The 17,014-nt window shown below is 48.3% G+C and overlaps 2 protein-coding genes across 3 annotated transcripts; both read left to right on the top strand.

Moving 5' to 3' along the window:
• The first annotated feature begins 26 nt into the window (after positions 1-26).
• On the top strand, positions 27-2,871 carry LOC307246020 (elongin-B-like). Of its 2 annotated transcripts, none has more exons than XM_080021796.1 (4): positions 27-212; positions 1,463-1,597; positions 1,681-1,789; positions 2,483-2,871. In XM_080021796.1, exons 2-4 carry the CDS (start codon positions 1,475-1,477, stop codon positions 2,593-2,595), a joined length of 345 nt encoding a protein of 114 aa, XP_079877922.1. In that variant the 5' UTR covers positions 27-212; positions 1,463-1,474; the 3' UTR covers positions 2,596-2,871. The 2 variants fall into 2 exon arrangements, with proteins under 2 accessions (XP_079877922.1, XP_079877921.1); XM_080021795.1 differs by lacking the exon at positions 27-212 and adding an exon at positions 252-400.
• A 1,233-nt stretch (positions 2,872-4,104) lies between these two features.
• patl2 (PAT1 homolog 2) lies at positions 4,105-9,971 on the top strand (the record flags this gene model as incomplete). The annotated part of the gene is made up of 17 exons (XM_080021333.1): positions 4,105-4,183; positions 4,268-4,452; positions 4,528-4,590; positions 4,827-4,991; positions 5,076-5,129; positions 5,214-5,311; positions 5,674-5,745; positions 5,816-5,939; positions 6,328-6,445; positions 6,815-6,921; positions 6,984-7,037; positions 7,116-7,246; positions 7,353-7,509; positions 8,991-9,131; positions 9,532-9,629; positions 9,718-9,858; positions 9,938-9,971. The coding sequence occupies 17 exons, from the start codon at positions 4,105-4,107 to the stop codon at positions 9,969-9,971; spliced, it is 1,821 nt and encodes a 606-aa protein (XP_079877459.1).
• Between the last annotated feature and the right edge of the window lie 7,043 nt (positions 9,972-17,014).

Here is a 17,014-nt window from a genome sequence, read left to right as displayed (position 1 = left end):
GGAGGTGACGTCACTTAACGCACCTTGTTTTTCCAGGTGAAACGGAAGGAAACGAATCACACGTTTGAAGACGCAACGAACGGTTCAAGAGGTGGAGCTTCCAGGTCCATTTCTCCCACGGGACTTGAACGCTGCAAGTGTTGCCGTCGTGCTGCGTTCCATTCAATGCGAAACTCGGAAAATTGGACCTGACGTCAAAATGACGTGTCACGGTAATTCGACCCAGCGCTCCAGCTGTTCACTTCCGGGTTAAAGGACACAGTGTCAGGCTCGGTGTGCGCATGTGCAGTGCTCTCCGAGGCTGCAGTCAGACAGGCTGCTTAGCTAGTTAGCTGCTTAGCTAGTTAGCTGCTTAGCTAGTTAGCTGCTTAGCTAGTTAGCTGGTTAAACACTCGTCATGGTGAGTTCTCTGCAAATGACACCGTCTCACAGCTTCCACTGAAACATGCCGCTAGAGGCTACATGCTGTTAGCTCCTCCTGAGCCTGAGGCTAATGCTAAGTCAGATAGCTGGCTGAGGCACCATGGCTGCTTAGTTAGGTAGCTGGTAGTGTTGGCTAGTTAGTTATTTGGTTAATTAGTTAGTTATTTGATTAATTAGTTAGTTGTTAAACTAGGTATCTGGTGTGTGTGTGTGTGTGTGTGTGTGTGTGTGTGTGTGTGTGTGTATACATATATATATATATATATATATATATATATATATACATATACACACACACACACACATATACATATGTGTTTTTAATGACTGAAATCAATTAATAGCTGTGAGGGTGAGAATCAACAACTAAAATGTCACCGTAGTGTTTAGATATAAAGCGTGAGATGCACCGATCCATCGGTCGGTATTCTACGCCGATCAGTGTACAGCCCGATGCAGTTGTCAAGTACTGTACTGGTAAACATGCTCCGATACTCAACCGGTACCAATGTAATGTAACGTAACTGACGCTCAGAAAAGAGAGAAAGAAAATGTCGCGGATTGGGGGAGCTTCAAGGTAAACGAAGAAGTGGAGATCAATAATTTATCTATCGCCGGATAATATTCTATCATTGATCAGACTGAGTCACAGCGGAACCACCATCCTGGTGAAAGTTTGACTCTTTTTTGAGACTCGGTTCTAACGAGTCAGTAAAACAAATCCTTTCATTTGATTCAGTTGGTTTAACTCACAGTGATGATCAAGAAAACAAAAAAATCAAATGTCCATGTGCGGGTTCCAGGGGTTCTCAACGTGGGGTCCCGGCAGAGGGATCCATAGTTTAACTTCAGAGAGAACATCCAGAAGTGACTTTTTGGATCCTAGTTTCACTCCCTGACTGGAGCAGAGACACCAGTTACATCTTATCAATAAGAAGATTGATCAGAGACTGAACCCGGGGCCCGTGGGGGCCCGTGGTTAGAAGGTTGGGAACCTCCTGTCTACACTGTCTCATGAAGCGTCTGCTCCTCTGCTCAGGACGTCTTCCTCATGATCCGCCGCCAGAAAACGACCATCTTCACCGACGCCAAGGAGTACACCACGGTGTACGAGCTGAAGCGCATGGTGGAGGGGGTTCTGAAGAGAGCGCCCGAGGAGCAGAGGCTCTACAAGGCCGGTGACATGAAAAGAACCTTTTCAATCTAAATGTCATGTCTCCTGGCGCGCCTCTGACATCACTTCCTGTCTGTTTCCAGGACGACAAGCTGCTGGAGGACAGCCAGACGCTGGGGGACTGCGGCTTCACCAACCAGACGGCCAGACCCCAGGCCCCCGGCACCGTGGGGCTCGCGCTGCGCACCGGCGGTAGGCCCACGCATCGAGTCAGCGTGTGGTCATGATGCCTGTTTGTTTATTTATTAGAATAATTATAATAACTGACTTGTGATGATGACCGTCGGCACGGCAACCACATTTCCTGGTCTCACGTCCCTCGTCGCTCGGCTACATGCTAATGCTAACACTGACTACAATGAACTCATTCTGGTTTTACACTAATAACAGGAAGTTGTTTATTATTACATTAAATTATAGTTCTTACAGTGTGGTAAGAGTTAGTGATAATAATTTATACATATGTAGGAGAGTAGTTCACTATGTTGCTGTGACTAGTTATAAAACTAGTCATGCTAGTTATAAAACTCATCATACTAGTTATAAAACTCATCATACTAGTTATGTACTAGTCATACTAGTTATTAACTAGACTAGTTATAAAACTAGACATACTAGTTATAAAACTAGACATACTGGTTATAAAACTAGAATACCAGTTAAACATCCTTCTCAGTGTTTAGTATTCAGTAAGTAGTTTTGTAATGATCAGGATAATGTGCATCCAGACGCTGGTGGTCAGTAAACAACCTCCTGGTGCTGACCTTGCTGACCTTGCTGACTGATGACCTTGCTGACCTTGCTGACTGATGACCAGCGTCTGGGCGTGGCCCTGTCACATGATCTCCTGGTTATTTATGTGAAGATCTTCTCCCGGTTCCTCAGACGAGCTGTTCGAGCAGCCCCAGATGGAGGCCTTCTCCAGCCCTCCAGAGCTCCCAGACGTCATGAAGCCTCAGGACTCAAGCAGCGCCGCACCCGAGCAGGCGGTGCAGTGACCTCCACCCAGCACTCCTCCATCTTACCTCTGTTCTGAGGAGTAGGAGGAGGAGGAGGAGGAGCTTCACTGGAAAACACCCGGGAACTCTGACCCTGAAACCTCCTCCCTTCTGTTTGTTCTGAGGAACCCAACGCTGTCTCCGCCTCCTCCTCCTCCGCCTCCTGGATCTCATGGTGGTGGAGGACGGCAGGGTGTGGCTCCTCTACCTGCATGTGGAAGGTGTCTCCACATGATATGAACGTGTAACTCTGAACTCAATAAATTTTATACCCTGCGTTGTGTTGTCTCTTACCTTTTTAAGAAAAGGCCTGAGAGTCGCTCAGCGCTTCCTGCATCGGTTTGATGAAGGACTCGTGTCGGTTCGATGCCATGAATGAACGGAAACTTCATCAGCTGAAACACACAAATACATTCAAATGACTTGTGACAAACATGGGTGTGTGTGGGGGGATACGGGGATGACAGATGTATAAAACATTTCATGTTTTTGTTCATTATTCTCTAGTTACTAAACAGTGCAACGTGTAACCTTGTCCTGAGCGGCGGTCAGGGGCCAAACTGTCACCACTGGCCCCTACACCCTGGTGTCAAGATCTATGCTTTCCACTTCTATGGTTCCTAGATCTATGTCCCCACCTGTGGCCCCCGCCAGGTGAACTGATCATCAGCTTAATGAGGTGAAGCTGCAGAAAGGAAGCAGCTTCAGAGCAGCTTCACTTTGAAACTGAACCAACACGACATGAGCGACTCTGAGCAGAGGGTGAGAGAGAGAGAGACACACACACACACACACACACACACACACACCCCACCACCACCACCACCACCACCCCCCCCCCCCCCCCCCCCCTACCTACCTACCTACCTACCTACCTCTCTTTAACAACTAGTCACAGCGGTAAAGTGAACTGTTCTCCTACATATGAATTTTCTCCTTTTGTGCTGCTCCCGTTAGTGGTGGTCACAGCGGATCATCTTCCTCCCTGACACCACCCGCCTGCATGTCCTCTGTCAGCACCTCCATCAGGCTTCTCTTTGGCTTCCTCTTTTCCTCTTGCCTGGCAGCTCCACCCTCAGCCTCCTCCTCCCAATGTAACTCTCATAGCTCCTCCACACATGTCCAAACCATCTCAATCTGGCCTCTCACTTTTCCACCAAACTGTCCAACCTGAGCTGTCCCTCTAACGTCCTCATTCTTAATCCTGTCCATCCTTTTCCCTCCCAATGAAAACCTCCACATCCTCAACTCTGCCACGTCATGTTGTAATTGAATATAATAAACTGCTTCCTTTTATTAATGTTAAATTGTCTTGTACTTTCTATGTAGTCACCAGATGGCACTAGCATTAGCATGTAGCAGAGTGATATGAAGGATGTGAAACAGGAGAAATGGTCATTATGAGCAGTATCATTATTCATAAATAACTGAGCACCCCCCCAGTGTCCCTCCCCCCCGCCCCAATGGCCGGAGGGGGGAGGCCGGTGGGAGGCTGAGGAGGACGTGGACATGGACACGGAGCTGCTACAGGTGATGGCGGAGGAAGACGAGGAGATCGACTTTTACAACGAAGAGACGTTTGGGATGGGTAACCTCTCCTTATGTAGAACATTGCATCCGTGACCTGGCCCCACCAAATGGAACGAGACCCAGACCCTGTTCTCTCCTGTAGATCTGGACACTGAAGGGGAGCCCACCAAGACCCCGCCAGACTTGGAGGCCCCCGCCTCCAACCCGGCCCAGAGCACCTCCCCCAAGCTGCAGTGCAGCAGAGGGCGGGGCCAGAGAGGAGGCAGGGTACAGATGTTCGAAGACCCCGCTGTGATGGTGACAGTGGAGGGCCGGCCCAGCCTCAAGGTGACTTGGTACCATTCGCCACTACACGGACGCTGGTTCAGCAGTGTATTGTACTTATGGCTCTTGGGTTCGCAGACACTCGACAGCGCCATCGTGGACTGTGGACAACCGGTGTCCTGGGCCACGCTGGAGCGCAGGGTGAGAGACAAGAGTACTCGTGGCTGGTTCCTCTAATGACACATTCCAATGTTCACGTTCCTGACTAGTTTCTGTGCTTTACAGTGGATCACACCGGCGTTAAGGAAGAGCCGATGGACTGGGACCATCCTAGAGGTTGGGGGGTGTTTCCAATCTGGTTTGCTTGGTTCCATGAAGCGGGTGGGTCAAACTCCAACAAGGCTGCTGTGTCTCTCTGTGCTGTGATTGGTCGGTAGGATAAGGCCGTGATGTGCGTCATCGATGGCCGTGGCAGCAGGGAGCGGCGTGCCAGCCCTGGACCAGATTCGCCATATCCCTTCTCCTCCAGGGGGCGGCGAGGGCCCCCTGCTCAGCCCTTCAGCCCCCGGACCCCGCCTCACGTGCACAACATTAAGAACTGGGTAGGACAGATGGATCTGGGTAGGACATTTGGATCTGGATCAATCTGGTCAGAAGGTTTTTAACCTTCACTTTTGTTTCCTCAGATGAACTTGTCCCCGATCCCGACGAGACAGAATCCACAACAACTTTACGACCAGGTGATTTATAACCAGGAATCTCATTGGAACCCTCTTCCTTGTTACTAACCCCCTAACTGTGGCGGCCATTTTTTCCTGTTTCAGCCTCGAACACCGAAGATGATGCAGCTCCAATTTGGTGTAAACTCTCCTGGCCCCGCCCCCTTCTACAGACCCTTGTCCAATCCCGTACAGCCGTTTAGGTAGAAACCCTTTCTTTGGGTTCTTCTTCAGTGGTATGGAACTGTGTGCTCTTCGGAATTTTTTTGTATTTAGATTCAATTAAATGTGAAGTCACAACTTCTCTGCCCAGATGTCGAACTCTTATCATAATATTATAGATCGAGGCCATGCCCCCTGGTCCCGGTGGTCTATAAACCAGATCTCATTGATCCCATGTGTCAGTCTTCCTTTTGACACCTAACAAAAGATGAATTTAAATGCTACAGTATTGAAATGGAACCAGATGCTGTGGATGGGTGGGGGAAGCAGAACCTGGAGATGGATAACCTTGAGAACCAAATACTACTTCAGTACATCATTTGAGAATTATGTCTGTCCACAGGTACCCGGGTCCGGTCACCCAGCTACACCCCCAACATAAGAGGCTTCTCGTTTGCAAACGGACGTCGCAAAGGTCAGCAATGCTGGTTTAAACTATGGAGCTTCCTTTGGATTGGCTATTTCTCAACATGTGACCCGAACAGGAAGCCGGACTGCTGGGATCCTGACTGTAACCTGATGACTGACAAGGAAAAGGAGTGGATCACCAGGTTACAGATGATCCAGCTGCAGAGCGAGAATCCATACCTGGAGGACTACTACTACCAGGTAGGGTCACCTGGTGCATCATTCAGCAGATAGGATGCTGTGAAGGTCTGATGGAGCGTTCAAAACTTAGGGGAATGGCGCCTAGAGCCTCCATTACAGCAAGAGGAGCTTGAAGCAGGTGGAGGAGGTCATTCTGAGAGAGTTTCTTGGAGACAGTTTGCTCAAGGGTTTTATGGAGAAAGGAGAGACTGGACGGCAGCTCAGCCGAGGAGAGGGTTTCTTGAGTAGAGGCTTGAGTCCAGGCAGTCTTGGGCTAGGAGGTAGTATGGTGGGGTGGCCTGTGTTGACTGTGTCAGGCCCGTTGAAAAGGGAGAACATCTCTGAATGATAAAGCCTAAACAATATGAACATGTTCAGACTGAAGGTCACTGCATGAACTTTGCTCTAGGAATATTATCGGCGACTGGAGGCAAAGCTTGCGGAGGAGGAGCTGGGAATCAGAAGTAAGAGGGACCCACCCAAGCTCACGACTCCCTACATCACCAAGACGACTGCTTACACACCAGGTGACTGTCTCCTTGTTCTAATTCTACACCCCACATCGCCATGACGACCTGGTTGGCTGGTTTCCTCACCCTGTTTGGTGAGGAATAGACCATCGTGAGCCGCTTCAGGGCCAGTCTGCACTTTCTTTCAAACAGGTCAACTGACTTGGATTCTGCTTAGTCAAATGTGCACCTATGTCCACTAAGGATCTTTGAACGGTGGATTGATGTTCTTTTCCACCAAATCCACGGTGCTAAATGGTAGATGCAGTTGGCCGTGTTGGTTAAAACTCCCAGTGTTCCCTGTAGTAGAAGCATAAGGAACTGACAGCTGGAAGCACTTGACTTTAACTCCACCTGCTATCACTTTGCGTTGTGCTGTTCTTCCAGTCGTTCACATCGAGGGTTCGTTGGGTCGTGTTGCTGTGTCGACCTGCTTCTCGCCTCGCAGGGCTATTGGCGCCGTCAACGCAAACCCAGCACAGACGCCACATGAGGTAAGAAGCAAACCTTCCTTTGCTGCTTCGCCTCCCCTGGTCTTCACACTGTTTCTCGACAGGAACAGAAAGACACCCGGAAACAGCGACTGGAGAACCTGCTGAAGATCGAGAAGGTGAAACACTTCCTAGTTAGCGCTGAAGTTCAGTTACTTTGACAGAGGCTGGTGACTGACGGCTTTGCTCTCCTGCAGCTCTTTATGGTCATGTTGGAGGTAGAAGAGGCCAACAGGACGAAGGCCACACTGCTGGCAGAGGAGGAGAAGAGGTTGATGGAAAAGAAGGTGGAGAACATCTTGTCTCAGCTGCGACACCACGATGCCTTGTGAGTTGCATCATCTCAAAGTGGAGCTTGTCAGTTCTGACTGAGTTCTTCTCTTGGCATTGAAACTAAAGCGCTGAATGTTTTCACCCTGTGTGCTTCATGGCAGAGAGACGGGCGTGGACTTTCTGTCTTGTCTCCTGGTTTCCAAAGGAAAGAAGCTGGTCGCTCGTCTGCTGCCGCTTCTGGACCACGATTCTGCTCTGCAGATCCTCAGGGTGGTGGTGTACCACCTCCCAGCATTGATGAGCAGGGACGCAGACGAGGTATCCGCAAGCTCCAACATAATACATTAAATCGAAAGGACCCGAACCCCAGACCTTTTGACTCCCCAATGTGCATGTATTTCAGTTTTGTTTTCTTGTTAAATAATAGATGGTTAATGGACTGCATTGGATTCAACGCCCTCTATTGTCCATAGGACACAAAAGATCCCTTCCAATTTGGCCTCGCATCCACCGATGGCAAAGGCAGCATGCAAGACTCCACCCCGCTAGTCAGGAAATAATAACTTTAGCCGCAGGCGGCAATACACAGGGTCGAGTTTAGTCGTGTGTTAAGGTTCTCATTTTGCTCTGTTTCCACGTCCTCCGTGTGCTTCATGTCCTCAGTTGCTCCTCGCTGTGCTGGTTGGTGATCGTGTCACCGATATGGCTGCGGACGGCTACTTCGGGGTCTGAGATTCTGTGCTGGCAGGTTTTATCACCGTTGGTCTGAAAGACCTCAGAGCAGGGAAAACTCCCAGAATTCCAAGGGGACCTTGGGGCATGAAGGAGGAAGTATTGTTGGGCAGGGGTGAATCGTCACTGGCCTCACGCTTCGATTAGGATGTCAACTAATCGAAACACGATTCTCGATGCATCTCAATGTATCCCCAAATTTCTATATGGGCACCAAGGCCTGTGCCAGAGGGAGGCTGAATATGATGGTTGGCACAGGTCTTCAGACCATGTCCAGTGACGCCGTCCGAACCGGCTGCTTTCCTGGTGTTCACCAGTCTCAGTGCGCTCACCCCTGGCAGCGGAACTCTTATGCTACCCGGGGGCCAACAGAAAGCGTCAGCATTCACCATGCTGGTAGCCCTGCCTCTGTGGTCCATGATCCCTGCAACGTGTCCGGTGTCAGACAGCTGGAAATGAGACTCTACTCTCTCCCTGAACCGACGCGTTGCCTCTTTCCCAGCCCTCCTCAGTTAGTAAGACGTTGCTTTGTTATAGTCATGTTTCAGGATGCGGTGTTCGCAGCACTGCGTGGGTTCTGTATGGACGTGTCAACCCACGGTATAGCACCGTCACCATGGGAGCCACATCTTCCGCTAGCTTAGCCATAAAATCGTCGCCGCTTCTGTAAACTGACATCGGGGGTGGAGCGAGACACGGCCCTGTCGACGTCACTCGGCACGTCCTGCAGCGTGGCTTCTGATTGGCCGGTCCAGTGCCTGATTCCCCTCACCACCAGAGATTCCAGACAACTCAATTTTGTGTAGGCTGTTATTTTAATCACAATAAAATCTGTAAATTAGAAACAAATGGTCTGGTCTGGGGTGTTGTGTTTTTTTCTTCATGTAGGCCTAATTATATCTACAATCTCCTGATTGTGTTCTGTCACTGCATTGATGCAGAATCGTCCACATCGCAATGGGTCTTAAAACAGAGAAATTTCCACAGCTCTAGTATTGGGAAGATATCATGGAAATAAGAACTCCCAGTTCTTCCTCTGTAGAATGTAGTGAAGTGTCTCCTAACAGTCCCTCCCAGTACTCTACCCGACCCTGCGGACCCTGATTGGACGCTTGACCTTCAGCCAGCTCATCGAGGTCCTGAAGGACCTGACCTCCAGCGAGACCCTGAGCAGCCAGGAGAGCCTGACGCAGGCCTGCCAGAACAAGGTGCAGACATAAATGACTGGAGGTCTGAAATATTAGTTCTTCATACATTCATACATTAAATTGTACGAATAACTCTGGTGCTTCATAGCAACTACAATTAAAGGGCAGTTTAACATAACAAGAAATAGTTTGTGGGTATTACAGTAAATGTTTCATGTATGGATATGAAGAATAGTTCACTACAATGTTGCGACTGGTTATGAAACTAGACATACTAGTTACACTATATTACTGCTACATTAAACTCCAATTCAATAATTGTGTATTGATCTATTCAGTAAGTAGTATGTAATTAGCAGGGTAATATGCGGCCAGATGGTGGTTCTCTAAATAACCTCCTGGTCCCTGGGGATTATTTACTGATAACTAGCATCCGGACGGACATTGTCTGTGGTTTCAGTTTGGTCTCTCCGTCCTCTACGCCCTCCTCTCCCAAGGGGAGAGGCTGCTGTCATCTGGCGTCCCGCTGGAGCCGAGCATCGGCGACTTCGAGACCTGGTAGGAGAGTAGTCATGTAGCCATGACACTCCTTCAAGGTGAGAACGTTGAGATGTTGAGCAGGAGACGGTTCTTCTGCTCCCTCCAGGACGGACACCATCTTCCAGGTGGCGGGTCGCCTGTCCCAGTGTTCCCTGGTGGAGCCTCTACTGCTGCCGTCCAACCTGCTGACGCTGTTCTGCCGCTACCTGGACAAGAGGACCGTCTACCAGCTCAAGAGCAACATGGAGTGAGTCCCCATTCTGGACACCCTGTTAACTGTCATAAGGTATTGGAGCGTGGTGTTGAACTTCTCTTCTCACCAACAGATCAGCCTCCGGTTCCCTGGCGCTGCCATCCTGAGGGAAGTTCGGAACGTCCTCCCCCTCCCCCCCGTTCTTCTGATTTGTTTATTTTCTCACCCTTTCTACACATCTGCAACTGTTTCCGTTTCCATTTGGTTTTTATTTCCTCTCCAGAAGAACCATCGCTTGGTGTTTCAACTTTTCTAAAGTCACCGTAGACAGAGCAGTCAATGCAAATCATCTGAGTGGAATAGTCCTGGAGTGGTCCCTAGAAATCCATACAACGGCTCCTCCACAAGTCCGGGCTGATCACCAAGCTTTGTGGCAGAACTGGAGGATTGTACAGAAATGTAATGTTGTGCAGCGAACTTCCCTCACACTATTATACTTTTTTTTTTTTGTTAGTTTCTAGTCTTGTAAAAAGTGTAAATGTACACGTACGAAACGGTGCTAGATTGCCGTATTCGCCATATTTATATATTTGAGTTGTAAAAAGTCTTTACTTTAATTTGGAAACAGAAATTATTTAAACTGCACTATTGTATAGCACTGCAAGATAAATAAAATTCTTAGAACAAACCAATCTGTATTCCAGTTTCTAGGGTTCGATAGAATCTGAAATCAAGCTTATTTGGTTTAGCCACATCCTGTCAGGGGCGTCATCATTTCCTGTCCGTGAGCGTAATCAATTCCTGGTCCTGGCTCCCTCAGGATGGGGGAGGGTCCACTCCATCGCTCCTGGTCCAACTGCTGGAAAGTCCTCTGGATCTTCAGGGTCCTGGACTCTGAGACCAAGTAACAGCTGCACCGCCAATGAAAATACTGTACATGATATATACACTACATGATATAGACTGCATGGTACTGTACATACAGTATAGACTACACAATATATACTACATGATATACAGGTACATCTCATAAAATTAGAATATCATGAAAAAGGTCAATTTCTTTTTGTCACTCATTTCAGAAAGTGAAACCCATATATTATATAGATTTGGGGATGGTAGCTCAGGAGGTAGAGCTGGTGGTCTAGTCATCTAAAGGTTGCTGGTTGGATCCCAGGCTCCTCCTGCTAGCATGCTGTAGTGTCCTTGAGCAAGACACTTAACCCCTCATTGCTCCTGATGGCTGCGTCCGTCGCTGTTTGAATAATTGTAAGTCGCTTTGGATAAAAGCGTCTGATCAATGTAAATGTGGAACGAAATGTTTCAAGTCTTTATTTCTTGAAGTTTTGATTATTGTGGCTATTGATAATGAAAACCCAGATGTCAGTGTCTCTGAAAAAAAAAGAAAAAAAAAAAGGATATTTTAAACAAATGTCAGGCTTCTGAAAAGTACGTTCATTTCTATGCACTCAATACTTGGTTGGGCCTCCTTTTGCATGAATTACTGCATCAATGCGGCGGAGGCATGAAGGCGATCAGCTTGTGGCACTGCTCAGGTGTAATGGAAGCCCAGGTTGCTTTGAGAGCAGCCTTCAGGTCATCTGCATTGTTGGGTCTGGTGTCTCATCTTCCTCTTGACAATACCCCAAAAATTCTCTATGGGCTTCAGATCAGGCCAGTTTGCTGGCCAATCAAGCACAGTAACACCACGGTCATTGAACCAGCTTTTGGTACGGTACCTTTGGCAGTGTGGGCAGGTGCCAAGTCCTGCTGGAAAATGAAATCAGCATCTCCATCAAGCTTGTCAGCAGAAGGAAGCATGAAGTGCTCTAAAATGTCCTGCTAGATGGCTGTGTTGACTGTGGACTTCAGAAAACACAGTGGACCAACACCAGCAGATGACATGGCAGCCCAAATCATCACCGACTGTGGAAACTTCACACTGGACTTCAAGCAACGTGGATTCTGTGCCTCTCCACTTTTCCTCCAGACTCTGGGACCTTGATTTCCAAATGACTTGCAAAATGTACTTTCATCTGAAAAGAGGACATTGGACTGAGCAACAGTCCAGTTCTTTTTCTCCACAGCCCAGGTAAGAGGCTTCTGACAGTGTCTCTGCTTCAGGAGTGGCTTGACACGAGGAATGCCACATTTGTAGCCCGTGCCTCGGGTTGGTCTGTGCGTAGTGGCTCTTGATGCGCTGACTCCAGCCTCAGTCCACTCCCTGTGAAGCTCCACCAAATTCTTCAATGGACTTTGCTTGACAATAATCTCGAGGCTGCAGTTATCCCTTTTGCTGGTGCTCCTTTTCCTACCACACTTTTCCTTCCACTCAACTTTTTATGAATATGCTTGGATACAGCGCTCTGTGACAAAGCCACAAAAGGTCATTGAGAGTGTCAATGACTGTCTTCTGGACATCTGTCAAGTCAGCAGTCTTCCCCATGACTGTGTAGCCTACTGACCCAGAGTGAGAGAGCATTTCAAGGCTCAGGAAATCTTTGCAGGTGCTTTAAGTTCATTAGCTGATGAGGGTGTGACACCATGAATTTCCAATATTGTACTTTTTCACAATATTCTAATTTTCTAAGGCACTGAATTTTGGGTTTTCATTATCTATAGCCACAATCATCACAATTTCAAGAAATGAAGGCTTGAAATAGACCTCAGACCTCAGACATGGGTCTGCTCTCCGTCCCCCGTATCCGACTACCAACTTTCGGGGACAGAGCTTTCAGCGTGGCAGTCCCCACCCTCTGGAACTCTCTCCCTCCCGTAATCCGTAACGCCCCAACCCTGAACACAAAACAACCCCCAAGACCCACCTTTTCACCATGGCCTTTCCCCATTAATTTGTTTCAGTTAGTTGAGCTGTCCCTTTGTTTTGTTTTGTTCCTGCACCTCTCTCCCTTAATTTGCCCCCCTCCCGCCCCTCTCCTATAAAGCGACCTTGGGTTTATTGAAAGGCGCTATACAAATTTAAGTTATTATTATTATTATTGCATGAACATTGCATATGCACATCTGAATATATTGTAAAAAAAATATTGAATCTTAAATCTGATTTGGGGAAAATAAATCTGTAAAACATACCTGAATCTTCCCCTACAGAACATTGGGATCTGAAGAAACCTCAGCTCTTCACCCCAGAAGGAAAAGGAGGTGTAGGAAGCTGATCTGACAGGTCCCTGGGGTTTGGTGGACATCCAAGTGTTTGAGAGGTCTTCTGACTGCACATGGAGGTCTTCTGGCAGGACATGGTCTTTTGGTGGGACCTGGAGGTCTGGCAGGACATTCCACAACCCCTCCTTGACCCCCTGAGAGGAGGAATTGGCGTGGGGGTGAGGAATCTGCTCTGGATGTGAGAGATTATTCTGTAAACTCAGGTTTTACGGATCTCCTCGAACCGCCTCCTCTCAACACTCCATCCATCAGATATTTAACTTTAAAATCAGACAATCCCAGATGGAAGAGGCTCTATGAGGGCCTCATCATCATCTGGCTTCAGTTTCCTCACACCTCTAGAAGCTCAAACTGGGATCGTAGTGCTCTCAACAAATGAATCAGACATGTATGTGCTTCAACAGATATTCACACAATGTTGTATGGTGCAGGTCAGGAGGTCTTTCTAAGGAGACTTGAGAAGAAACATGGATGAGGACAAACTTTATGTTGTCTACCAAAATAATAAAAAATAGTCCCTATGTAAAGTGTGTATTTGAACTCCTCAGTTATTGACTTTAGTAGGTGTATCCCAGACCTGAATTAAGAGGAAGTTTCCCTTTTCCATTTCCTGTACGATTCTTTGCTTTACTCAGTCAGTGCTTTGGAGACGTTTTTGAAACTCATTGGAAAGTTTTCTTCTGGATCTGGACCTCCAGAGCATCCAAACCTTCTTCTTCTTTGAAAGTTTCTCCCTCTCTCTTTAGTGTCAGTGTCCTTTGAATGGTGTTATTAAGTGTGTGTGCACAGGATGGAGGTGAGGGTCATGCTGATTGGTTCACCGATGGCGTAGGGGTGGTGGGGGTGCTGTTCGCTGGGAGCAGGAAGGTATATCAGACCCTGGGCTTCCCGCAACAGACCTCCACTTGTCTCCAGCATGATGGGGCTTCTTCAAGCTGCTCTGCTTCTCTGTCTGGTCCAGCCGGCGCTCATGGGGGGTAAGTGACACTGAAGTGATGATAAGACCAGGATGTTGGGTGTTTTAGGATCATAATGTTGGTGTTTACAGACCAGATGTTTGAACCCTGCTCTGAATCTATCCCTGTCCTAAGGGTCTAACCCCCTCCAGGGGGTTCAACCCCGGTTGGGGATATAGCCCCTCCTGAGGGTCAAACCTCGTCCTAAGAATCTAACCCTGCTTTGATGGTCTTACCCCATTCCTGGGGTCTAACCCCTAATGAGGGTCTAACCCTGCATTAAGGGTTGAACCCCCTTCTTGAGGGTCTAACCCCTCCTGAGGGTCTAACTATGCTTTGAGGGTCTAACCCCTCGTGAGGGTCAAACCTCATCCAAAGGGTCTAACCCTGCTTTGATGGTCTAACCCTGCTTTCAGGGTTGAAACCCCTTCTTGAGGGTCTAACCCCTCGTGAGGGTATAACTCTGCTTTGCGGGCCTAACCCCTCCTGCAGGGTCGAACCCCGTTCAAGGGTCTAACTCCGTCCTGAGGGTCTACCCCTCATGAGGGTCTAACCCTGTCCTGACGGTCTAACCAGGGGGGTGAATCCCAGCCTTGTCTCGTGATGTGGGCTGACTTGTAACAACCTCCAGTTATCATCATGACAACAGGATGATTAAAACCATTCAAATGCTTCATATCGATCAAATTCTTTATTAATCCTTTAATGATCCTTTATTAATTCCTATGACAGATATGGCCACAGATAAGACTCGTTCAGTTTCATCCTGGTTCTTTTAACCCAGGAAAATGTCAACATTTCACAATGCACCATATTCAGTGTTATCAATATTTTAATATCACAAGACACAAATGGAGAGACTGACAGGCAGACAGAGAGACAGACAGACAGGGACAGACAGATGGAGAGACAGACAGACAGATAGACAGGGACAGACAGATGGAGAGACAGACAGACAGACAGATGGACAGACAGGTAGGGACAAACAGATGGAGAGACTGACAGGCAGACAGAGACAGACAGACAGATGGAGAGACAGACAGACAGATAGACAGACTGGGAGACAGACAGAGAGCTGTTTGTGTTTGTCTGTTGAATGTCACAAGGTGATGTCAGATGGCCAGTTGCCCGGGGCTACACCTGTTCTCCAGTCTGTGAAATAGAACTTCCTGTTTGTACTTGTTTCCGTGGCAGCGAGTCTTTACATTCAGACCCAGAACAGCAGCTGAACGGTCTCCTCTCCTTATCTCCTTTTCTTGTCTCATCTCCTTACGACCATGTCTCCTCTTCTGTTATCTCCTCTCCTCTCTGTGGAAGTTTCTCCGACCACACGACACCCAAGTGATGTTTCCCGGTCCCTCCGTCACAGAGACAGACGATGGGGTTGGGAACACACAGTTTATTGTAGAGAGGAGGCTCGATGGAACAAGCCCGGAGCAGATGGACATGTGTCATGACAAGGGCTCCTCTCCTGAGTGAGTGTGGGGATGGGGCTTTTACCTGTTGATGGGGGTTTCATCTGTTGCTCGTAAGACCAATCAACAAGCAACAGGTGTACAGCTGCACTGATCCTGGGCCCCAATAACCTAGACCCAGGACAAGTGTGGCTGCTTAAACCACACCATCCCCACACCACAATCTCCTTGTCCCATCTCCTCTTATCTCCCTGTCTCCTCTCCTCTTATCTGTTCTTATCTCCTTGTCCCCTCTCCTCTTATCTGTTCTTATCTCCTTGTCTCCTCTTATCTGTTCTTATCTCCCTGTCTCCTCTCCTCTTAGCTCCGCTTACCTCCTTGTCTCCTCTCCTCTTCCTTATCTCCTCTCCTCTTTTCCCCCATTATCTACTTGTCTCCTCTCGACTTATCTCCTCTTACTTTCCTTGTCTCCTCTTATCCCCCTCTCTCCTCTCCTTGTATTTTTTCTTATCTCCCTGTCTTCTCTTCTCTTATTTCCTCGTATCGCCTTGTCTCCTCTCCTGTTATCTCCTGTTATCTCCCTGTCTCCTCTCCTTATATCTCATCTTACCTCCTTGTCTCCTCTCATCTTATCTCCTTATATCCTCTCCTTGTCTCCTCTCCTCTTAGCTTCTTATATCCTCTTATCTCCTTATATCCTCTCCTCTTATCTCCATGTCTCATCTCCTTGTCTCCTCTCCTCATCTCCTTGTCTCATCTCCTCTCATCTGTTCTTATCTTTTTGTCTCCTCTTATCGCTTTTTACCTCCTTGTCTCCTCTCGTCTTATTTCCTCATCCTCTCCTCTAACCTCCTTGTCTCCTCTCCTTTTCCTTGTCTCGTCTCCTCTCATCTCCTTGTCTCGTCTCCTTTCATCTGTTCTTACCTCCTTGTCTCCTCTCCTCATATCTCATCTTATCTCATCTTACCTCCTTGTCTCCTCTCATCTTATTTCCTCTTAGGATATCGAGCCGCAGGTGGCGTACCAAACGGATATGCTGCTCAAACCAACGGTAAACCAACTTCACAACAACATGTTAACCATGTTTAGATTGTGAAAACTGACGCAATCTCTGTTTCAGGATACAGCGCTCCTGCTGCAGCTGACGTACGAGGAGCTCCACCCAACGGTAAATATGAGATGAGACGACGAGACGAGCTGAGATGACGAGACAGGGCGACGGGACAGGATGATGAGACGACAGGACGATGGGACAACAAGACGGGCCGACGACAAAGGACGACGAGACAGGGCGACGGGATGTGATGATGGGATGAAGAGATGGGGCGACAAGATGGGACGGCGAGACAAGATGGGACGAATGTACGAGACGACAAGAAGGGACCATGAGAAGGGACCATGGGACAAGACAACGAGACAGGACGAGGCGACGGGGCGACGAGACGAGTTGGGATGACGAGACAGGACGAGGCGATGAGACGAGACAAGTTGTGATGACGAGACAGGACAAGACGACGGGGCGACGAGACGAGTTGGGATGACGAGACCGGACAAGACGATGGGGCGATGAGACGAGTTGGGATGACGAGACAGGACGAGGCGACGTGGCGACGAGATGAGTTGGGATGACGAGACCGGACAAGACGATGGGGCGAT

Source organism: Zeus faber (genome assembly GCF_960531495.2).
Source record: "Zeus faber genome assembly, chromosome: 20".
Lineage (NCBI taxonomy): Eukaryota > Metazoa > Chordata > Actinopteri > Zeiformes > Zeidae > Zeus > Zeus faber.
Note: the sequence above shows the minus strand (reverse complement) of the source record. Positions and strands in the feature narration are given on the sequence as shown.

Bases quoted from the DNA above. Each gene is read 5' to 3' on its own strand.
- LOC307246020 (XM_080021795.1), top strand. The intron at 1,598-1,680 runs GCCGGTGACATG...GTCTGTTTCCAG, and splicing joins AGGAGCAGAGGCTCTACAAG to GACGACAAGCTGCTGGAGGA. The intron at 1,790-2,482 runs GTAGGCCCACGC...CCGGTTCCTCAG, and splicing joins GCTCGCGCTGCGCACCGGCG to ACGAGCTGTTCGAGCAGCCC.